Source organism: Triticum aestivum, chromosome 1A, assembly GCF_018294505.1.
Source record: "Triticum aestivum cultivar Chinese Spring chromosome 1A, IWGSC CS RefSeq v2.1, whole genome shotgun sequence".
NCBI classification, from domain to species: Eukaryota; Viridiplantae; Streptophyta; class Magnoliopsida; order Poales; family Poaceae; genus Triticum; species Triticum aestivum.
In genome coordinates, this window is record NC_057794.1 from 547,449,373 (window position 1) to 547,473,934 (window position 24,562).

Consider the following 24,562-nt stretch of genomic DNA (forward strand, 5'->3'; position numbering starts at 1 on the left):
CGCCTCAACCAAAGCAAATGCCAATGGCAACACCCGGTTATTGGCATCACTAGCTATCGCAACCAACAAGGTGCCCTTGTATTGTCCGGTCAAGAACGTGCCATCAATGGCGATGACCGGCCTACAGTGTTCGAAAGCCCTCACGCATTGCTCGAACGCCCAAAATGCACGGCTAAATACTCAAACTTTCTTTCCTTCATAAACCGTTGTTTGGTGCCCATGAGGCTCGACAACATGAACCATGCCCGGGTTTGTGGCGGCCATGGCTAACAACAACCTAGGGATTCGGTTGTATGCTTCCTCCCAAGTACCATACAACATCTTAAATGCGGCTTGCTTCACCTTCCATGCCTTGCCGTACTTCACCTTGTAATGAAAGATGGATTTCACAAGGTCAATGACATGTTGGACGCTCATTGTTGGAAGTGTGGATATTGAGTTGGAGAGCCTGTAAGCGATGAACTCGGATGTGAGTTGTCTGTGGTCTTGGGACACAATCTTGCCATCCACCCTTTTGCCTCGGCACATGTGAGTTGGCACACAACTCACTACGTGCCAAGCGGGACCTCCTTTCCATGGTCTTGCACGCACAATCCACGGACATATTTCATCTTCACATGCACATGCAACCGTGTAGCGCACATTGACGTCCGAGTGCACCACCTTGTGTGGACGATAATGCGTAACCGAGTAGTTGTCGAGCCACATCTTCAATTCCAACAAGGTTTCGAACTTAGACCCTTTAGCAATCCGGTTCTTGTCGTCTCCCAAATCACGGTGAGAGCTTTACCTAACCCCAAGAGATATAGATTTTCCACCATCCACAACGGCTTCATCCGCGAGACTAACATCCTTGAACAATGGTGTCTTGTGATCCTGACCGAATACCTGTTGGGGATCGTAGCAGAAATTCAAAATTTTCTACGCATCACCAAGATCAATCTATGGAGTAATCTAGCAACGAGGGGAAGGAGAGTGCATCTACATACCCTTGTAGATCTCTAAGCGGAAGCGTTCAAGTGAACGGGGTTGATGGAGTCGTACTCGTCGTGATCCAAATCACCGATGATCCTAGCGCCGAACGGACGGCACCTCCGTGTTCAACACACGTACAACCCGGTGACGTCTCCTACGCCTTGATCCAGCATGGGGAGAAGGAGAGGTTGGGGAAGACTCCATCCAGCAGCAGCACGACGGCGTGGTGGTGGTGGAGGAGCATGGTACTCCAGCAGGGCTTCGCCAAGCACCGCAAGAGACGAGGAGGGAGAGGGGTAGGGCTGCGCCAAGAAGGAGATGTTCTCGTGTGTATGGCAGCCCAAAACCCCACTATATATAGGGGAAAGGGAGGGGCTGTGCCCCCACCTAGGTTTCCACCCCTAGGGGTGGCGGCCAGCCCTAAATCCCATCTAGGGGGGCGGCCAAGGGGGGAGAGAGGGGGGGCACCACTAGGTGGGCCTTAGGCCCATATGAGCCTAGGGTTTCCCCCTTTTCCCTTCTCTCTTCGCCTTGGGCCCTGGTGGGGGTGCGCACCAGCCCCCCTGGGGCTGGTCCCCTCTCACACTTGGCCCACGCAGCCCTCTGGGGTAGGTAGCCCCACCTGGTGGACCCCCAGGACCCTCCCGGTGGTCCCAGTACGTTACCGATAGCACCTGAAACTTTTCCGGTGACCAAAACAGGACTTCCCATATATAAATCTTTACCTCCGGACCATTTCGGAACTCCTCGTGATGTTCGGGATCTCATCCGGGACTCCGAAAAACATTCGGTAACCACGTATATCTATTCCCTATAACCCTAGCGTCATCGAACCTTAAGTGTGTAGACCCTACAGGTTCGTGAGTCATGCAGACATGGCCGAGACAACTCTCCGGTCAATAACCAACAGCGGGATCTGGATACCCATGTTGGCTCCCACATGCTCCACGATGATCTCATCAGATGAACCACGATGTCAAGGACTTAATCAATCCCGTATACAATTCCCTTTGTCCAGCGGTATTGTACTTGCCCGAGATTCGATCGTCGGTATCCCGATACCTTGTTCAATCTCGTTACTGGCAAGTCTCTTTACTCGGTCCGTAACACATCATCCCGTGATCAATTCCTTGATCACATTGTGCACATTATGATGATGTCCTACCGAGTGGGCCCAGAGATACCTCTCCGTTTACACGGAGTGACAAATCCCAGTCTCGATTCGTGCCAACCCAACAGACACTTTCGGAGATACCTGTAGTGAACCTTTATAGCCACCCAGTTACGTTGTGACGTTTGGCACACCCAAAGCACTCCTACGGTATCCGGGAGATGCACAATCTCATGGTCTAAGGAAATGATACTTGACATTAGAAAAGCTTTAGCATACGAACTACACGATCTTTGTGCTAGGCTTAGGATTGGGTCTTGTCCATCACATCATTCTCCTAATGACGTGATCCCGTTATCAACGACATCCAATGTCCATGGTCAGGAAACCGTAACCATATATTGATCAACGAGCTAGTCAACTAGAGGCTTACTAGGGACATGGTGTTGTCTATGTATCCACACATGTATCTGAGTTTCCTATCAATACAATTCTAGCATGGATAATAAACGATTATCATGAACAAGAAAATATAATAATAACCAATTTATTATTGCCTCTAGGGCATATTTCCAACAATACCTTCTCGAAAGCTTCGGCCTCCTTCACCGTGAACCCCTCCTCATCAACTTGTTCATCGGGACCTTCGTCATCCGAATCCGATGCATATGCACGGGAAAAAGGGATGGAATGGTCCATTGTCTCTTGCAAATGATAGTTGTCAAGATCACCCATATTGTTGTCATGGAGATCAACTTCATTGTCATCGCCCGCATACTCATCATTGTCCTCTTGCAAAGCTTCATCTTCGTTGTTTGTAAACGGGCTCAATGTTGGCCTCACTTCTTGGGTCAAAAGAGGTTCAACAATTTCATCTTGCTTCAAGGGTGGGGGGCTACTAGCAACCAAAGGGGAGGGTTTTCGGTTCAAGTCCAAATGCAAATTTGAATCAACCTTCTTTGTTGCAAATAACTCAAGTGCCTTGTCAAGTGAATCGGCCACCGTTTCCTTGTATGCAACCCAACGTTGCTCCTTGTTGATATGCATTATCTTCCAACGGATGTGCATTCCAAAACCTACATTATGCCTTCCCTCCAACTCAACGATATCACTAGGGTCCATCCTATTCAAATCTTTCCTCACTTGTTGCAAGAGCTCCGCATAGCTAGGACTACTATCAAACACCATATCAAACTCATCCGGATCCGGTTCGATATTGCCTTTCAAGAAGGCGTCTTTGTCCCCATGATGAACAAACACACATGTTCTTCCCATCCCTATAAGCATTCAAACAACACAACGTAACATTGCTTCGATGAGTACTAATTTAAGGATTAACACGGAATACAAACCCTAATATATATATCAAACAACAACCCTAACCCTAACCATAACCCTAACCCTAACCATAACCATAACCCTAACAATAACCCTAACCCTAACCATAACCCTAGCACCAACATAAGAACACCCATAAGAATAACCCTAACATACTAACAAAGCCTAATCATAGGAAATTGGCAAACAAAGATCTCACATGCAAATCTCTAGATCCAAACAAAACTAGGGTTTCCCCAAACTAGCATTACTTGGATCAAAACAGGGGATCGGAGAAGATTACCTTGAGGGAGGGTATGACTTCGAAATCCACGGACAAATTCTTCAAATTTGCAAGATTTGGGAGAGGATTTGAGAGGGGGAGAGAGTGGGAGAGGGGGCAAAGCTCAGGTTGGGGTGTGTGGGGTGGGGGAGTGGGGGCAAACCGCTGGATAAGTCATAGCGCAGCGCCTCCGAGCTAGGCGCTGCACATTACATGTGTGGCGCCTAGCTCGGAGGCGCTGCACTACTGGGTGTGGGCCCAAGGGCTGCCACGGTGGACAGGCGTGCAACGCCCCAGAGCTGGGCGTTGCACCGTAGGGTATGGCACCTGCGTGGCGGGCGCTACACAAAAGAGTCAGTGCTGTGAAATAGTTTCACGGGCAGTTCATTCCGTGAATTGATTTCGTCCCAAGGTCAAAATTGTCAAATTTGCCTACCGAACACACCATTGGTCTCTCGTTCAACTACACCGGGCCATTCAACCTCGCGGGCGCACCGTTCAAAAAGGTTAATGGGCCGCCACCTGCTATGTACAGAGCTGAGTTGGGGGTGTCGTTGGCAGCCAAAAGCAAGTCTATGAAGGTTCAAGAATTCTACGGTATGTGCTAAATCTTCCCAGAATTCATTAAAAAAATCCTACAATGCAAGGAGGGGCTAGTAGAATGATTTCCCATTTAAATAAATAAATAAACAAAAGGCTAAATTAAAGCTAATCAAAGAGGGACTAGTAAAAAGATTTCACGTTTTATGCTCTGAATTGGAGTAGGCAACGTGGCTACTAGAACCAGGCGACGTATATGTTCTGAAATAGAACTAGTACTAGCGTGGAAATGTAGTCAATGTATATGTTTATGTTTTGACAAGTGTACAGCCGCTGAGCTTGCTTGTTGCCGATCCGCCCTTCCCGTTCCTCCTTGTGGAAAGCACTACACTTGTCCTTCTCGGCGTACGTCAATGCCCGTAAAAAACACCACATCAGACGCGAGTTCCTGGCCTGTAACTGCAAGCCGGGTCAGAGACGCATCGCCGTGAGGGATTCCGGCAATGGCAAGCATGTTAATAATTGGCACCATACCATTGACTGACTGGTAAACATACATAGCATGCACCATCATTCGATCCTTGTTCATTAGTAGAAAAAGGGTCAAATGTGAAGCACATTAGTGCCAGTTTAAATTTGAGCCGGCACTAATGTGACCATTAGTGCCAGTTCCAACGGCTAGGCGGGCGGGCATCATTAGTACCGGTTCGTGGGCAACCTTTAGTACCGGTTCAATGCCACGAACCGGTACTAATGAGTCCAATGCGGTTGTGGTCAGGCTGGGGCCCCCACGAAGACCTTTAGTACCGGTTCATGGCATGAACCGGTACTACAGTTTCTTAGTAAGTTAATTTTTAGTCCCACCTCACCAAGAGAGAGGCAGTATGAGCGGTTATAAGTCGTGAGTGCAGAGACAATGACGAAGAGGCGCAATGCTCACCTGCACGTTGATTAGCTTCAAGCCTTTCGGAATAGCATAGATTACACTGAGCTATGTGCAGTGCAGTCTACACTATTCCGAAAGGCTTAAAGCAAATTAACCAGCATTGCACCTCTTTTTTATTTTTAATAACTTATTTGAACTCCGGACTTCTTTTGTGTTCAGTATGTAGCATTCAAAGCGACGTCATCAATTTCCAACATGTTCTGACATTATTTGTTGTTTTTAGCTCATTTACCTAATTGTTTAGAGAGCTAAATGACCGTGAAATTGAAAATCACTACAAAATGAATTCTGAAAATGTTGAAAATTGGCATGGTATCATCATTTCACCCGCATAGCATGTGCGAAATAGTAGAGAGGGTCACGGCAAAAACTGGACGCACTTCGTGTACAAACTGGACAAACTCTTTCGGAGTATCAGGGTTTCGGACGAGAACCCATCTGTTACACGGGCACTTCAATGTTTTTAAATTTATTTGAACTCCGGACTTCTTTTGTGTTCAGTATGTAGCATTCAAAGCGACGTCATCAATTTCCAACATGTTCTGACATCATTTGTTCTTTTTCGCTCATTTACCTAATTGTGTAGAGAGCTAAATGACCGTGAAATTGAAAATCACTACAAAATGAACTCTGAAAATGTTGAACCTTTGGCATGGTATCATCATTTCACCCGCATAGCATGTGCGAAAGAGTAGAGAGGGTCACGGCAAAAACTGGACGCATTTCATGTACAAACTGGACAAACTCTTTCGGAGTATCAGGGTTTCGGACGAGAACCCATCTGTTACACGGGCACTTCAATGTTTTTTAAACTTATTTGAACTCCGGACTTCTTTTGTGTTCAGTATACAACATTCAAAGTGACGTCATCAATTTCCAACATGTTCTGACATCATTTGTTGTTTTTCGGTCATTTACCTAATTGTTTAGAGAGCTAAATGACCGTGAAATTGAAAATCACTACAAAATGAACTCTGAAAATGTTGAAACTTTGGCATGGTATCATCATTTCACCCGCATAGCATGTGCGAACGAGTAGAGAGGGTCACGGCAAAAACTGGACGCACTTCGTGTATAAACTGAACAAACTCTTTCGAAGTATCAGGGTTTCGGACGAGAACCCATCTGTTACACGGGCACTTCAATGTTTTTTAAACTTATTTGAACTCCGGACTTCTTTTGTGTTCAGTATGCAACATTCAAAGCAACGTCATCAATTTCCAACATATTCTGACATCATTTTTTGTTTTTCGGTCATTTACCTAATTGTTTAGAGAGCTAAATGACCATGAAATTGAAAATCACTACAAAATGAATTCTGGAAATGTTGAAAATTGGCATGGTATCATCATTTCACCCGCATAGCATGTGCGGAAGAGTAGAGAGGATCACGGCAAAAACTGGACGCACTTCGTGTACAAACTGGACAAACTCTTTCGGAGTATCAGGGTTTCGGACGAGAACTCATCTGTTACACGGGCACTTCAATGTTTTTTAAACTTATTTGAACTCCGGACTTCTTTTGTGTTCAGTATGCATCATTCAAAGCGACGTCATCAATTTCCAACATGTTCTGACATAATTTGTTGTTTTTCGATCATTTACCTAATTGTTTAGAGAGCTAAATGACCGTGAAATTGAAAATCACTACAAAATGAATTCTGAAAATGTTGAAACTTGCAATGGTATTATCATTTCGGAGTATCAGAGTAGAGAGGGTCACAAAAAAACTATTCAGAAATAAATAGAAGAAAATAAATAAAGCAGAAAAGAATAAAACTATATAAAAAATTACTCAAAAATAAATAAAAGAAAATAAATAATGCAGAAAAGAAAAAAACTATATAAAAAATTACTCAAAAATAAATAGAAGAAAAAGAAATAATGCAGAAAAGAAAATATAATAAAAAATTTGTTGGGGCGCTGTCCAGTGGGCCTGCCAGACCTAGGGTGTGCAAATGCAGGCCCAGAAGGGCCAGCAGACTCACACGGCAGCGCGCCCTAGTTAGGCCCAGAAGACATATATATAGAGAAGCTCGAAGGAGCAGTCGCGGCTGGGTTTATAAACCAGTGCGGCTGCCCTTCGCTCGGTGAGGTGGGACTAAACATACTGCACCGCCGGTGGCAGCCCACAACCATTAGTACCGGTTGGTGGCTTCAACCGGTACTAAAGGGGTCGTTTCCCGCCCCTTGGCCTGGCGAAAATTGGCCTTTAGTACCGGTTGGTGGCTCCAACCGGTACTAAAGGCCCCTCTTATATATATGGCACTTACGAAAAATTCAGTTTCATCGACCGCTTCTTCTCGATCCAACTTCTTCGCCGCGCCTGTCGCCCATCGCGCGCCGCCCTCGCCGCCCCCGCCGCCCGTCGTCGTCGTCTCCGTCGTCGCCCCGCCACCCGTCGTCGCCGTCATCGCCGTCGCCCCCGCCACCCGTCATCGCCGTCGCCCCCGCCGCCCGTCGCCGCCGCCTCGCCCGCCGCCCGTCCCCGTCGCATCGCCCGCCGCCACCCCCTGCTCGTACACACACACATTGTTTTTCCTTATTTTCTATTTTCTGTTGTTTAGATTAATGTTAGATAAGTTACGTAGATAATAATGTATGAGATTTGAACTAGTTGAATTAGTATAGCTAGATATTAATTAGGTATATATATGAGATTTGAACTAGTTGAATTAATATAACTAGTTTATTTTTAGTATGAAAATTAATAGAACAAGTTTATTTTTAGTAAGAAAATTTAGGTATATGAGATTTGATGATATAATCAAAATATTACTATATAGAACTACCTACTTTATTTTAGTAAGAAATTAATAGAACTAGTTTATTTTTAGTAAATACTTAGTTTAATTAATAGAACTAGTTTATTTAGTTGAATTAATAGAATTAGTAAGTGTTTAATGTTTGACCTAGATATGAACATATGTTAGATATTAATGTCAAATGTTAAATGAATTAGATATAAATTATATGTTAGATATATATTTAATTTAGTTATATGAGATTTCATTATCTAATTAACATGTTATTATATAGAACTAGCTACCTTATTTTTAGTAAGAAAATTAATAGAACTAGTTTAGTTGAATTAGTTGAATTAATTAGTTAAACTAATTAGTTGAATTAGTTCAATTAATTAGGTATATTTTTCGTAAGTGCTTAGTTGAATTAGTTCAATTAATTAATTGAACTAGTTGAATTAACAGAATTAGTTGAATTAATAGAACTAATAAGTGTTTAATGTTTCACCTATGAACATAGGAATGTTGTCTGACGACGAACACGATTTCATTATATGCGAATACTGCGAAGACCGGCACGGCTTGTGCGGCAGAAATTTTTTAGTTGATGATAGACGCTTCAGCATTAAGCTGGATGAGAATTTCGAAGTGGATACAGTAAGTCACAACGACAAGTCTTTTTTCGTAATTAAGCATGACTTATGATTCATTTGCTTCAACTTTTAATTTTAATTTTTCACTATTCTACTAGCATATCCCCTGCCATGCAATTTTTTTGTCTTGGATAAGATAGGTTTCAGTCCTAACGAAACTATGGAGGTAAAAATAGTTTACTTGAAGACCGAGCATGGTTATACCTTCAACGTCAAATTATACAATACAGACACATACACCTATTTTGAATGCAAAACTTGGCAAGCACTATGCAAGGCTTATGCATTTGAGCCTGATATGGTTATCACCTTTCATATTCGTCCAGAAGATGATATTGAAGGTAATAGAGACATCTGGGTCGATGTGCAGACGCCTCCAGTTCTATCATTATGTGAGTTTCTCAACCATATTTATGTCTTTGATATGAGATTATTTGAACCAGTTAAATAATTAATAGATCTCAATTTATATTGACAGCTTACTTCCAATCAAGCAAACATGTTCGGCGCTTGGTAGACAGGACCGTCCACTGTCCCGGGGCTGAACTAAACTGCGAGGAGACAAATAATTATGTTTCATGGCTTGAGGATCTTGATGCTGTCAAGACAAATTTCTTTCCTGCACTTAGAAATGTTAGTACTCAAAACGTGCGACCAATAGTGTTCTTACTGAACTACAGTCACATATATTTAGGAAAGATGGTAAGATTTCTACTATTTCTCCTTAGTGCATCTTTTGCATACATTATTTTTTAAGCTAAACTTCATTGCTAAGTATGTTACTATACGATGTTCTTCAACAGGGACTCCCGATGAATGTTGTGCCTGATTGGATCGAGACTAAAGGTACCATGAATATATTTAGCTTACGGCCAAGATATCCTACAATGCACTTTAGTGCATTCATGATTTCTAATAGCGAGGAATACTTAATAGTAAAAGACTGGAGCAAAATTGTGAACAATCACAGAGAAGTATTAGGGGGCAGCAATCAGAAGCGCAACTCACGATTAGGACACACGTTCATCTGCATGGTCCAATATGATGAATCAGCAAAGCTATACATGTTCTATGCTATTTTACCTGAGAGAGAGCAACAGGAGTGATTAATTAGCTAGTTCATGCTAGTAGTACTTGTCCTCTCATGTCCGTGTTCTTTGTCCTGAACTTAATCTTAAAGAGTGATTTGTTTTTGTGGTGTTATGAACTCTTATAATATCATTACCATGTTGAACTCGATGATATCTTTGCTATGAAAACCATTGGTGATGATATATATGATGCAAGAGTTTTTATATTAATATGATGATGATGATGATGATGATGATGAGTTATTATATCATTTATGAAAGAAACTGCATATTAGTTTCAACTGGATGGATTTTAGCTAAGTGATGTAATATGGATATGACATATACTTGATGACTTAGTTAGGATCCACTCATCCAGCCAAACTAATTTGCGGTACATTCACCTGATGATTTAACAACTCATTATAATGTAAAACAATCATTACATTAAATTGAAAACACAAAATTAAAGTAAAAATAAAATAAAAACACACCCAAACATTTAGTACCGGTTAGTGTTACCAACCGGTAATAATGTCCTACGCGCCCACGGAGCTAGCTCGTGTCACGTGGTTGCCCTTTAGCACCGGTTCATGCTGAACCGGTACTAAAGGGGGGCTTTAGTGCCCACAATTTAGTGCCGGTTACTGAACCGGCACTAAAGGCCCTTACAAACCGGTGCTATTGCCTGGTTCTGCACTAGTGGGTTATCCCGTGTCGGCCCTGCACCAACAACAGCGGGGCCGGTCCACCGAATATTAGGCCCTGTGCGAATCAAAATAAATATAGTCATTTACACTAAACAATAGTGCTTATTTATAAATAGTTTTTTGTAAAATCATAGTTATATGTAATGTTAACATATTGCACCTTCAAATTAATTGAACAAAATCCACTTAACTATAAGAAAAAAATAAATTAAAAATTTACTTGTTTTATCCGATTAATTTGTGACTATTGCATGAATATAGCATATATGTTTTTTTGTGCATTCTTAAAAAAAAGCACACTTTTTTCAGTCGAGGTCTTATTATAGATCTCTATAATGTATCCCTAAAAAATAGATATATATAGTGTATGGTATATGAAATATCTTGATAGCGGTCTTTGATCAGACTTATGCAAATAAAGAAATCTAGATTACACAAGATGTTTACCAGGACCTTGTCTCTTAATCATTGACACACTACTTTATTATTTTTGGTCAAATGTGTCATACATATTATAATGGGTTTTGTAATCTAATGGTTATGTGTGTCTACTCCGTACCACTTGTAAATCGTTCACTTGAGGAAGACTAGTAGCCTAACTTGACTTGATTTATATTTTGGACTATAAATTGATTCGTCTGTTTGTCTAGATATTCAATTTTTGTCACATAAATGTAAGAAATATTTAAGTCTGTCACGTTGCTGTGACTAAACCCCCAACCAAGTCGGCCCAACACTAGAAATCATAGGTACAAAATTTTATTTGGTGTCTTGTAACAACCCCGTCGGCGGCTAGCTAGCTAGCACGCACGCACGGGTGTGGCGCCGACGCTGCTGGACAACGGATCCGGTCGGGGAGGCGCGTGTGCTCCGGCAAGGAGACGCGATGGATGGTGGCGCGTGTGCGCCGGCAAGGAGGTGTGGTGGATGGCGGCGTGGATGCTCTGACGAGTAGGCGCGATGGACATTGGCGCGAGTTTGAACGCACGGGAGAGAGATGTGCGATTTATTTGGCCACCATGTGGGGTAGCGGCAGATACATACTGGCAGAAAAGAGAGCTCATGCATCCGCTTTGTGTTCGACTCCTACTCAAATCTGACCCTAATTTGGTACGAGATGGGTTAGAAAGGACACAACATAAAAATAAACCTCTGCTTTGGGCTGTGCTTTTTGTTCGCGCGGATTCAAACAGACACGCCTGGATAAAATAGATCGGTGCATTGGAGTCTTGGAGTTGCTCTTATGTCATCTTTGGTCGGGGATTTCCTCGTGCTGGGAGGAGCATTGACCTATTGACCTCTCGTAGTGGGCCCCGGCGTGGCTCTTTTCATTTTGTGTAGACATCTCGTATTATTTCTGTCATCCTGCGCTCATGCTCCACGGCATTAGATAAATCATGAATTCTGGAGTCGATAGTAGGCCATAGTTGAAATTATTTCGCTTTCAGGGTAAAAGTTCTAATTCTTTTTTTTTTGCAGGGAAAAAAGTTCTAATTCTTGATGCATCAGTTTTAAATTCTTAAAAGTGGAACAATATAAAATGGAAATCATAAATAAAAGTTTGGAACCAGGAAGAGTCACCCATGATTCACGCCAACCAAAATTTGACTCTCAAATACGTGATCGGTTGGCAATTCGAAGCATATTTGTTTCCAAAAAATCCACAAAATATTACGGCGTTCCATCCCTGGATTTCTTTTTAATTTATAATGGTTGCTATGCTGTAGGATTTGCGTTGATGCATTTTTTTATTCGTATGTGTGTGGAATCAAGGGAATCAGAGAGGCTAGAACTACTCACGCCCTTGCCATTTTTGCTGGGACTATGCTGCACCGCAACGCCATGGACCGTGGTTACTCCAAGTTCAGTTCAGCCTCGAACTCACTGCCGCCCCTGCAAAGCGCGTGTGCCTCCTTCCGATCAGAGCGCTGCTACACAGTCGACGGGTTCTGGACGATCTTCAGACGATGCAGCACATCTTGTCATCGATGCGTAGAGCAAAGGTGAACAGGACCGTTCAATTCTTCAATCGTGTGTACAGTAATTCCGTTCCGATCATTCGGCCGCGCACCGCCGCGCTTGCTGCCATCTGTGCCACCTTCCGTCCCTCGGTTGCTCTCCCTCTCCGGCGTACGTCCACGAGCTGACGACTTACAGGTGGCCAGGTTGGGCATCGCCTTGCTCGTGGCCACGACAAGTGTACAGCTGCAACGTACTCTGGCTTTTGCGTGTCGATCCGATATGCAAGCCAGTCGGGTCAGAGACGGGTCGCCGTGAGGGATTCCGGCAAGCACAATAATAATCGGCACCAACGCACTGACCGGTGCGACCCAATCAACTCGCGGCCTCATGATTGGCTGGCCGCTGGGTTTGCTCGCACGTTGCACCGGCGCGCCTAGCTAGCCAGCTCGCTGCGTTGACGCCGCCGGGCTCATACTGACCTAGTGACCTGGGGTCCCTCCCAAGGGCGTACGTGACGCCATACCGATGATCATGGGTGGGTGGTCATTGGCTGCTCGATCATTTTGTAGTACTCATGTGGCTAATGATTGGTGCGTGCAGATATCTGTATTTACACACGTGATTTGGTATGACTCCGTTTCCTTTGAAACATGGTTAAAACAATGTGATGAGTTTGTGGATGTGCTACTCTATCCGCAATCTTTTGTGTCGATTGGATCACCAGACTCAAAATCCTGACCATGCTGCTCTCAACGGGTAATGCTATGTGTTGGTTCGGAAAAGCATTGGAGTTATAAAATTACAATTTTGTCTACTAAAGCCAAATATTTAGGCTGCACAACAAAAAAAACATACATGTGAATTTATCTCAAGAACACACTCACAAATATACAGTTTTTATACGCGTTTGTCTTAGTCAATCCCCCACGATGAAAGCAAACATGTAGTGCAAAGCATCGAGCCGGACACAGGGATGATTTGGCCAGGTTCGCCATCCTCGAGGAGAGCGATCCTAGAATGAGCCGGAGAGGTGGCATTGATTGATGAGTGCGGGTGTGATGGTGGGTTGTCAACGGCCGGGAAGGGGGTTTGGGGGGATGACCAGGGTGGCGGTGGGGAGGCACCGATATCGGTTGGAGGGGAATGGCAGTCCGATTGAGAGTGGCGGGAGGGTGGCCTATGAAAACCAGAGAAGAAGAATCGGCTGACATGAACCTTTTCCAGTTTCCCGAAAAGTAAGTGCTTCCTATTTTTCTATTTCATATAAGATATTTTTATTCATCCAAGAGTTTAAGTTTGTGATGGAAATTGACAGTCAAGTTCCGCTCCATTCGGGCGTGAATGCTGAGCCATGTAAAGAAAAGTTTTGTTTTCAGAGACCGTGACACTGTTTATTAGAGTACAAGTCACGTTACTTGAGCTGTTGTGTCGGTGGAGGACCAGCACGGCACGGGATAAACAAGGACCGACCCGACCGATGAAGCTGACTTAACACTCGCCGTTTCATCTCCAGCTTTCTCCCGTTGCTAATAATTTGCCGTACGTGTCGACTCGCTCTCTAAAAATCAACCAGCTATAATCTTAAAAATAAAAAACGAACCAGCTAGCTACTTTTCTAGCGGAACTTGACACCACCGGTTCTCTAGAATAACTAGTAAGTATGCACATGCAACGCACGTCTCGACTAAAATATATTCCATTATAAAACACATTATTCTATTATAACATAAACCTACTTTCTGTGAAGCCGAAATCTCATGCAAAGAGCATATAATTTCTAAGTCCTTAAAATGACTGAAAAATATCATGCTTTATGAATACATGCTCAAGTCCATTGCGTAACAACTACCGAATATCATTAACTAATTGATACAAATTCAGTCCATGAAGAAAATTAAATTGTGGCCAAGTATATTTGCATTATGCACCCCCCCTCCCCCGGTACTGCATCTTGGCAACAAACGCCATCACCAACACCTCGCGGTCAACCATGGTACTATATAGATGCAGATATAATTGTTTGTCATATACCGTAGCCATAACCTCTTAAGCAACATAACTGACATCATTCACGTGTTATTCATAGTTAGAGTAATCATTTGATCTGAACTGAACTAAATTTGATGTATAATATTCCCAACCAAAGAAAAATATTTTTTCAATCTTATTTTCTTCTAGTTGGTACCTACAAATGTGCCACTGGCAATAGGCACTGGGAAAACAGACATGTAAGTGTGTATATAGAGGCAACGGAAATTAGTAGTTTCCACGGAAGCTGATCAAATGACGTAATTCATCAAAGCTCTGAGATACAAGTTTGCGCATCTAAGAAACAAAACATTGCTAGTTCATATAGAAACAAACCATCAAGTTGTATCAATAAGACATCCTCGCCCTTGTGGTTGTACGAAGCAATGTCAGGAACACGTGAAACCAGTCACAAAACTCGCTAACGGACAAATCAGATGCACAAACCACTAAAGGTGGAACCACGCTTACTCATAATCTGAAGGTCCTGGCCAATGTAATTCATTTATGGTCATTTAGTGTTAATCCTTTCCATGACAAGGTCCAGAGCAACGAAGGTATTGCAACATGTTAATTCAAATAGTAAGCTTCTCTTGTGAACATTCACAATAAAGCACATACCCAGTTTTTAATAGTTTGGAAAATAACAACAAAACATTGGGATTATAAGTCGAATAGCTCTTAGTGAGAAACAACAAAATCCAATAGTAGTATGAAACCGAAAAGAAAAACAATAAAAATATCCAGACTACGATGACCTCCTAATTTCAATAATCTCCTCGTTCCCCTAGAATTGCCGTTATCCCTCTCAAATTTAAAAATCTAGTTCTCCGTCATGGTAGAATGAGCTCTCGGCGCGTCCTCACCGTCACCAAAGGAGCAATGGACGCAGAGCAACACGTGAAGACGAAGCCCGAGTGGTCAGCGGCAGCTGGGAAACAAAGCAACACGTGCAGAGGGAGCCCTCACTGTCCGCGGTGGCCGGGATACAAAGCAACACATCGCGAGAGCCCTCCTGCTCGGAGGCGGCCGGGAAACACGTGCAGCCAGAGCCCCCGTGGTCGGCGGCATCCAGGATACATGGCAACTAGAGCAACGTGTGATACATAGCCTCCCCTGCCATGCCGGTCCAAGGGCGTCCTGTTCGTCGGCCTCCTCGAGTCGTCGCCCGTGATGATCACCTCGGCATACGCGCGCAGCAACCCCACGTCGATGACCTGCACACCCATCTCCATGGTGGTGGTCGGTTGCGCCACGCCGTCGTTGTCGCACCACTGCAGGCCGATTAGCTGATAACCGAATTTACTTTTTAGACTTGTTAACTGAATTAGCCCATGTAGCCCTTGCTACTTGTACATTTTCAGACTTGATAACATAATTTACTATGGGAAAAGAGATTAGGCATTCCATTTCCTTGCACAAACAAATCGACATGATGTTACCTTGTCATCTACGGGCCTTTTGTTCGTATACCTTTTTGGGACCTCAAAGCCCTTTTGACCACCACAGCTAAGCCAAAATGCCCAAGCTTCATCAAATTTTTAAATTTCATGCCAACATGGGTTACCAAGCCGGACAATATAGCTCTACAATGGAAAAGTAATCATGAGCACAAAAAACTTGTGCAAGTGCCATATTTCAGGATGAGAGAAAAGTAAATGTGAAAGGGAAAGCTTGGTAGCTCATGTTGGCATGGTACGATGGTACGATGTGTTAGCCTCTTCTTCCATCTCAATAGACAAAATAGAACCCCGACTGATTCTTCTTTTTATAAAAGGGAAAGCTTGATCAAGTTGAAGGCAGTCTTATGATAAAAATTATGTCAGTTCTAGTGAGCTATTCATAGGAACATGGCATGAGAAAGGGAAACTTCAGACTTAATTACACACCAGATTGAAAAGGAGAGCAGTTATCCTCACCGGCTGCTTCTTCCACGAATAAAAGGGCAGAGGTTGATCAAGTTGAAAGCAATCTGATGTTCCTAATTCCGGTTAGTGATTCATGGGGAAGATAGCAGGAGAAAAGCAAATAGAATTACGTACAAAATTGAGCACGTCGTTCACCAGCGATTGACTCCTTCACCAGAACGCGATTGAAGAACAGAGTTCTCCAGCAATCCAATCCTTCACAAGAGTGGGCTCACCCTGCGGCTCGACTCCAGGGCCTTCCTCCAGGAGGAGCAGGGCCGGCACCAGAGCTACAGGTCCCACGTGCTCGCCCTCCTACGCCGCGACTCCCCGGGCCGCCGACGCGATCTCCCGCGCCAACCTGAAGCCGGACAACACCACGCTGGTCTTTGAGGCGTCGGCAACAGAGATACATGGGCCATGGTGTCGTAGGTATTGGCCCGCCATCCATGATCCAGCGACAGCGCGGGTGAGAGTGGCGTGCGTCTCGAAGCAGAGAAGGTAGGGGATTGGTGGCGGGGGGCAGACTTGCAGTCGCGTGCGCGCTCGCCGCGCTGATGTGCCCTTCGGCATGTTGGGGTTGTTTTTCTCTTCGGCGGCGACGCCTAGGACCTGTGGAGTTCAAGCTATCCTCTCCACCACCGATTCGTTTTCTGTGGAGGCGCAACTAGCTAGGGTTGGGAGGCTATGGAATCGGGAAGGATGTGAGGGACGGAGCAGGTGGAGTACGAAAAAAAACAACGCCTTATTATTGAATTGTTACTTTTCACTTACGGGTGGCATGGTGGGTAATTTTCTTCAAAGGTGAAGTACGGTCAGTCAATGCAATTTACTAAGTACACACAGAGTATGGGTTAGATTAAGGCTAGCTGTTTGATTAAGTTTAGTGGGCCTAATCATGTAGTGGTAATGGATCCGTGTACATTTCGTGGGGTGCGTTTAGAGAAGTTTTTGTTTAATTGTTTAATAGTAGCTAGTGGATGCAGTAGCACCCCTGGATGGAACACGAGTGATGGCTGTGTTGCACGACCGTTTGTCTACTCCATCTGTACACCAGTCAATGCACGGTGCCGATTGTTGTTATGCCCTCTTGTCTGAACCCTCACGGCGACGCGTCTCTGACCTGGCTGGCTTGCAGGCGCACAACTCACATCCCGGGGCGGTGTTTTTTTATGAGCAAAACGGAGCTCAGCAGTCACGCTGAGACGGACAAGTGTAGTGCTTTCCACAACAGGAAAGGCAAAGACGACGAGCAGATCAACAAGCAAGCTAGAGCACGTAGCAGCTGCACACTTGTGGTGGCCAGGAGCAAGGCGATCCCCCGACCTGTGCGTTGCCAGCTCGCGAACGCACGCCGGAGAGCAACCGAGGAACAGATGGCAACTAGAGGAAGAGTCTGCTCGTTGATCACTTGTGGTTGAGGCACTCGAGTGGTTAGCCAACTGCCATATCCAACCTCTCAACTTGCAAGCAGCTTATGCTAATGGAAGGAATCATCTGGGCATTCAGATTTGGATGAGTCTGGCTGGAGTCGGCTAAAAGGCCACATCTCTACCGCGTCCCCATCCCATCAAGACGATCTACCCAATCACACTGATGCCAGCACAATAATCTCTATCCTAGATGTAGTGGTACTAGTTCTTTTTTGTTTGACAGCATCTTAAAAGAAGTTCGGTACTGAATGCAATAAAAAAAAAGGGTACTATTACGGTCATTTGTGTTGGTCAGCGTCTTCTCGTCTAAACCACTATCTGCCGACCTGAAGGTTACTAAATGTCAACGAAGATATACGCTAGCTTCCTCGAGATCAAAGTTCAGGCCCCCTTTTCTCCGTATCTGGGCTAGTTTCGTAAGGAGGTTGACTCCCTTTCCTACAGTAAGATTAGTTTGGACGTAAATCCAAACTTAAGAAGATTAATTTGCACGTTGACCGTGTTGCCTGGAACACAAAGCAAAGCACGTAGATATCTTTTCCTGCGACTGCGCAGACTTGGCATCAATGTGATTAGAGTTTACGTCCGTAATTTATGTGAAGGGTTCGATGCATGGGGATCGAAATGAATTAGCTGAAAGGTCTCTACACGCAGGCAATATATAGTTGGTGGATGTTGCATCCAACGGCCAACGCAGCATCACTTCAAGTGAAAGTGAAAGTAGGCTTGGCCGCTTCATCTAACTCAAGTCAAACTTGTCCCATTTGTAGCTCATACGGCCTATGTATGCATATCGAGCACGTGCGTGCGATCATGTCCGTCGCTGTCATATCTGCCGAAGATCTTCTCTACTCAAACTCGCTGATCCTACCGGTACCGGCACACTGTTTGTTGCTCGTCAACTGCGCCGATCCATGCAAATGCAGCGCAACCTCGCCCGCGCACCGGCGTTCAGCAAGGTCAAAACGGCCGCCACCTGCTGCTACAGAGCTCTTTCACAACGAAAATCAAGTCTCCTGATCGCCTTTTCGCTTGAGCGCAACAGACGCCAGAAAGTAGGAGCGATGCAAGGCGCTAAAGTATTTATTTATGCAATCATTGGTTGACGATGTGATTGTTAAGTTTAAGTAGGGCGAAGGCTGCTGACTTGTGCGGTCTGTCGTTGGACTCTCACAGAAAAGCGTTCAGTTCATGTGCACAGAGACGTCCGAAGAACGTTGCTGCCCCTTTTCTCTTCCTTTTGTATCCTTGAAAAAAAAAGAGTTAGTCAGACCTGACGCGCCTACGTTCTGCAAACGACTTGCAGTCTGGCACCGCAGAAGAGCCGGTGGTGAAATAATTTCGACTTTCAAATGTACTCCCGTCGGTGGTGTGGGCTAGTTTCTTCTTTGGGTGGAGAAGAAACGGACAGCCGAGCCAATGCATGTAGATGTAGGGTTACTTGGCCGAGCGGTGAAGTGGAATCAAACAAACCCAGCGGCGGCACGCATGATGAGTACGATGGACGGGGTGAGCGGCGATGCGGTTCACGGTGCCCATGGACGCAACGCATCCGTCCATGCTTTCGGTCTCGGCGGCCCGGCGCCGCAAAAGCCCTCGCCACGCTTTCGGTCGCCGCATCGGCATGGGCCAGCACCACCTGCGCTCCGTCCATGCCTTCCCGCGACGCCACTTGTCGCCGGCCCGACGTGGCCGTAGGTACTCCGCGTGCATGTGTCACTTGTACGCTAGCTAGCCGAGCGGGACAGCAGCCGGCGTCGGCGTCGAGGAGCGTGTGCCGTGGTGGTACTAGCCGGCGTCGACCAGGGAATCTCGTGTGCGGCGTCGAGCGCCGCAGCCGCAGCCAGTGAACGTGCCTGCATATGCGTTAGGGATCGAATATTCCCTGTCATCCTATTCCTATTCGTATGTGTGTGCCTGCATAGGCGTTATGCGTTAGGAAGTGGAACGCCGCATGTGATGGCAAGGAGGACAGACGCGCGCGAGATATTTGCTCGGAATTTTCCGTCAGGTCCAGGAGCTTTCTTTTCCGGTGAACAAGAACTTCATTTAAGGAGGAATTCTGGGGCAGACGCACAGGAAACAGTCCGGTGGAGAGAAGACCCAGCTGACCAACTCCGTTGAGGTGCACCCGCTGACTTCGACCACTTCCGTTCGTACGCGACCCAGCGCGACTTTGACGAGTACGTAAATTGCTTGCACCTTCCGAGAATCATCGGCTGAGCTCAAAAACACTCTCGCCATTACTTACATAGAAAATCTGAGCGATCCGACACGGTTTTTGCCTTTTCCGACTCCTAGACGAGATTATTTGACGCAGGCTAAGCATAGGCAGAGCGCGAAGCCAGGTCAGGTCAAGCACAGACCGCTTTCGCGCGTTCCCACCCACCGTCCAACCCAATCCATGGCTGCCGCGACCGCGTGCTCGAGAACCCAAACAGCTTGCTTCCCACGCCTTTTCTTTCCCTTGGGGATTTCCAATCTTTATCGCGCACGCCAAACACCTTCCATGTTCCAAACTTGCAATCTCCCCAACTTTTCCTCTCCCAAAGTACCAAGCCTATATATACGCTCACCCGCCACAATTCAGCATGGACACAACCGAGTTCCATCAGCAACAGAAGGCACCACAATCCCAATTCCCAACACCGATTACACACGAGAAGACGACCATGGCGGTCAGCAAGCAATGGACGCGGGTGCGCACGCTCGGCCGCGGCGCCTCGGGGGCCGAGGTCTTCCTCGCCGAGGACGATGTGTCCGGCGAGCTCTTTGCGGTCAAGTCCGCCGTGGGGGCGGCGTGTGCGGCGGCGCTGAGAAGGGAGCATATGGTGATGGCCGGCCTGAGATCCCCACGCGTCGTCTCCTGCATCGGCGGCCGCGGCGCCCGCGACGGCTCCTACCAGCTCTTCCTCGAGTTCGCCCCCGGCGGCTCGCTGGCGGAGCAGGTGGCCAGCAGCGGGGGCCTCGACGAGCACGCCGTCCGCGGCTACGCGGCCGATGTGGCGGCCGCGCTCGCGTATCTCCACGCCACCGGGATGGTGCACGGGGACGTCAAGGCGAGGAACGTCGTGATCGGCGCCGACGGCCGCGCCAAGCTCGCGGATTTTGGGTGCGCTAGGGAAGCCGCCGCCGGCGGACCGATCATCGGTGGCACGCCAGCGTTCATGGCGCCGGAGGTGGCGCGCGGCGAGGAGCAGGGACCCGCGGCCGACGTCTGGGCGCTCGGCTGCATGGTTGTTGAGATGGCCACCGCACGCGCCCCGTGGAGCGGCATGGACGGCGACGCGCTCGCCGCGCTGCACCTGATCGGGTACACCCAGGCCGTTCCCGAGCTGCCCCAATGGCTGTCCGCTGAGGCCAAGGAATTCTTGGCCAAGTGCCTTGTCAGGCAGGCCAGCGACCGGTTCACGGCGGCGCAGCTGCTGGAGCATCCGTTCTTGGCCGCTGCCGTTGTCGACGCGAAGCCGCAAGCCGTGGAGAGCAAATGGGTGTCGCCCAAGAGCACGCTGGACGCGGCATTCTGGGAGTCGGAGTCTGACACCGACGAGGCGGACGACGAGCCGTCGCACGGCGCGGCCGAGAGGAGGATCAGCGCATTGGCCTGCCCTGCGTCGGCGCTCCCCGACTGGGACTCCGACGAGGGATGGATCGACGTGCTCTCCGGGCCAACGGAAGCAGTTGCCGTTCCCGCCAAGGTGACGTGTGGCATCATCGTGGACGACGCGATCACCAGTGAAGAGGAGTCAATCGACCCAGAGTCCGGTGCTCTCGACATTACCGTGGACGTGGAGTACAGCAGCGTGCTAAACGCAGGGCAAGAAACATATGATGATGGTTCAGTCAGTCATCATCAGTCACCGGAGAATTTAGCTTCTGACCAATTAGTGTCATGTAAATTGTTACCACTGTTATTTGGCAACAGAATTAGTAATGCAATCGATTTCGTTCATGCCAAAAGCACTCTGCTTCGCAAGCGCTGCTCCTCTGTTTCTTTGCTCTTACTCGTGCTCTGCTCCCCATTGCGACACGATTGATCGGCAAATTCCGATTAAAAATTAGGTTGCAACTAACACGTCGCGTGGCAGTGACTTCGATGGACTGAAATCCAGCATGAATTCACAAGCTTGCCGGCGGAAAGGATGGAGTCGACGCGGAAAGCGCAGCGTCACAGCCGGCGGACGTACTGCTGCACGGTCAAGAACCACTTGCTCAGGCAGAGTCGACGGCCGACGAGTGAAAGCCAAACCTTTTTCGACAAGCGAGCGTCGCGTCCAGAGATTACTTCGCCAGGTGGAGATCCATCCAGCGCCCTACTCCGGTGTCCTCTCGCCGCTGCCCGACGCACTCGCCGACTCGTCCTCGTCCTGCACTTCTGGATCGCGTGTCGGCGAATTTGACACGTACTCCATGCTGCTCCACTGCATGTTTCTAGACTGACAAGAACTGGTAGGCTCGTGTTCATCTTTTTTCAATGTAGTACTACTAGCTAGTCCACACGGCAGACGCCACGCAGAGAAGTCTATTTTCTCTCTCTGAAAACTAGACACGTTTAAAGCATCTATAGTGAACCTCTCAAACCCGTCTCATACGTCTGGGTGGATTGCCCGGTCATAATTTTTTGATTTAGACGCCCCCCTCCCCCCAAACGGCCCTCAAACGGCCGGGCTGACCGGCACCCCCATATACAGCCACGTCAGACCCGACAGCACGCCCCGACCTTAGATTGCACCAAATCCATCCCGAAAACCAGCCGGATCCATTTGCTATCCCCTTACTTCTTCGTCTCACGCTCCGCCGCCGCGCCGACTCCGCAGCCGTTCCCAGGCTCTCCACCGCGAGCTTCAGAAGAGCGCTCCCATCGTCGCCAGCCCAGACGCCACCATAGTATGTCCGGCAACTCTCCTGCTCCGCCTTGCGTTTGATGTGTTTGATACATTGACCGACCGGAATTATTGTGATTTTGTTAAGTAAATGATGGATTCCGATGCTTCGTCAGACGAGGAGTATGGACCGACGGAGCTTGACCAAATGATTCAAGATGAGTTCTTCGGTTCGTCGGATTCGGACGAAGAAGTGGATATGATCATGCTCATGAGCATGCAAGAGGAAATGGACCAGCAGGTGGAGCATATTCTCAACTTTAAGGGCTCAATCAAAGGAAAAAGAGTGATCAACTGAAACAGGGTGTCCGGAGCAAAGCTACTGCACAATGACTACTTTGCTCCCACACCTGCATTCCCGAAAGATCCATGGTTTTGTCAATGTTTTCGCATGGCGAAACCATTGTTTTCGCCCATTGTGGATGGAGTGGAGGCACATGATGACTACTTCAAGCTCAGAAGGGATTGCTGCGGCCAACTCTCTTTCTCGGCCAAGTAGAAGTGCACGGCTGCTCTAAGGATGCCTGCACTTGGTACTGTCGCAGACGCCGTTGGTGAGATGATCAGGATGAGGGAGAGCACGTGCCTGAAGACTACTATCAAATTTGCCCGCGTCGTGGTTTAGGTGTTTGGACCTGAGTATCTCAAAGAACCAAATGCGCAAGACAGAGAGAAGTTGTTGGCCATTGGAGAGGCAAGGGGGTTTCCAGAAATGCTCAGATCAATTGATTGCATGCATTGGCAATGGAAGAACGCCTCAAAGGTCTGCGGGGAATGTATCAAGGTCATACATGAGAGGCCACCATTATACTAGAAGCAGTGGCATCATATAACTAATGAATTTGGCATGTTTTCTTTGGATGCCCGGTTCTCGCAACGACATCAACGTACTAGTACGCCTGTACTCCGGGCTCTGGCTTAAGGGCATGTACAATGCATAACCTTAAGGTGATGCCTCGCATGCCATGTAGTATCGGATATGACGTAAAGTAGGTTCGGATAGGGAAGCGGGATCCTCTCCAGGAGGCGGGTGCTTGAAGAGAAAAAGTGTGGTCCAGTGACAAAAGCTGAAAAGGTTGGAGTAAAAAGTAGAGATGCATGTGTACTAGAATCTTTATTTTCTATTTCTTAATGAGGCCCACTAGTGGTAGCTTGCATTGGGGAGAAAAAATAAATGTAGATGCCTCAAATTACTTTTTGTCATGAGGCATATGTATCCATATGCCATCATTGTACATGCCCTAAGACATGCATGCATCAATGCATGGTTGGTTTGACGTAAGACATGTGATGTCTACTCATCTAACTAACTAATTAACGAGCACTTGGTGCCTTGTTGTTGCCGTAGGAGCCACCGAGCGTTAAGTCAATTGATCGGTCACATTACTCAAATCGGGTGTGGTTGGCAGACAGTTGGCACCGAGATTGCGTGCAGTGAACCGGGAAGTTTACTGAAAATCTGTGGCAAACGTCGGTATGACAAGCGAAGGATATTCTAACACGTTTTTTTGAAAAAAAATAAAAAAAAGTCTAACACGTATTAAGATTATTGTGCAATGTTCGCCCCAAAAAAGATAATTCTACTAAGTACGCAACTAACCGGTGGCAGAGCTGGACAAGGTTGCTTGCCTGCCAAGCTTAGGATATGTGGTGATTTTTTTTCTCAAAAATGTCTATTATCAAAATTCAGCAGAAGTATAAAGCATCTCAAACATAATAAAAATTACATTGAGATTTCAAGACCCCAAACAACCACTACTGCCGTCAGAATGAGCTGCGGACGCGCCGCTGTCGCCGCTCCTCTACTGGAGCCGGCTTGACCTTGTCGATGATGACCGGAAAGTCTTCGTGCACGTGCACATAAGGGCCAGCGTCCTGAAGCCGCAGTCTTCGACGTTGAACCCTTGCATAGATCTAAAACACTTGACATCAAATGTCGTCACAAGACGAGAAACCCTAACCTCACCGCCCCAAAAAGACAGCAGGAATCTACGCCAGAG

The 24,562-nt window shown here is 46.7% G+C and overlaps 1 protein-coding gene and 1 long non-coding RNA gene across 3 annotated transcripts; one reads left to right on the plus strand and one right to left on the minus strand.

The window, feature by feature from the left end:
* Nucleotides 1-14,983: 14,983 nt before the first annotated feature.
* On the minus strand, nucleotides 14,984-16,947 carry LOC123180360 (uncharacterized). 2 transcript variants are annotated; one of them, XR_006490907.1, is made up of 3 exons: nucleotides 16,382-16,947; nucleotides 16,229-16,311; nucleotides 14,984-16,143 (listed from the first exon to the last, which is right to left on the minus strand). It is a non-coding gene; the product is annotated as an uncharacterized lncRNA (long non-coding RNA). The 2 variants fall into 2 exon arrangements; XR_006490896.1 differs by having other exon boundaries at nucleotides 14,984-16,311.
* A 3,188-nt stretch (nucleotides 16,948-20,135) lies between these two features.
* On the plus strand, nucleotides 20,136-21,741 carry LOC123180366 (mitogen-activated protein kinase kinase kinase 18-like). Its single transcript, XM_044592415.1, has 2 exons — nucleotides 20,136-21,538; nucleotides 21,609-21,741. Exons 1-2 carry the CDS (start codon nucleotides 20,271-20,273, stop codon nucleotides 21,739-21,741), a joined length of 1,401 nt encoding a protein of 466 aa, XP_044448350.1. The 5' UTR covers nucleotides 20,136-20,270.
* The last annotated feature ends 2,821 nt before the right edge of the window (nucleotides 21,742-24,562 follow it).

Excerpts from the sequence above, each read along its gene's own strand:
- LOC123180366 (XM_044592415.1), top strand. The coding sequence starts at position 20,271 with ATGGACACAACCGAGTTCCATCAGCAACAGAAGGCACCACAATCCCAA. Across the intron at positions 21,539-21,608 it reads TCAGTCAGTCATCATCAGTC|AGTAATGCAATCGATTTCGT; the intron begins ACCGGAGAATTT and ends GGCAACAGAATT.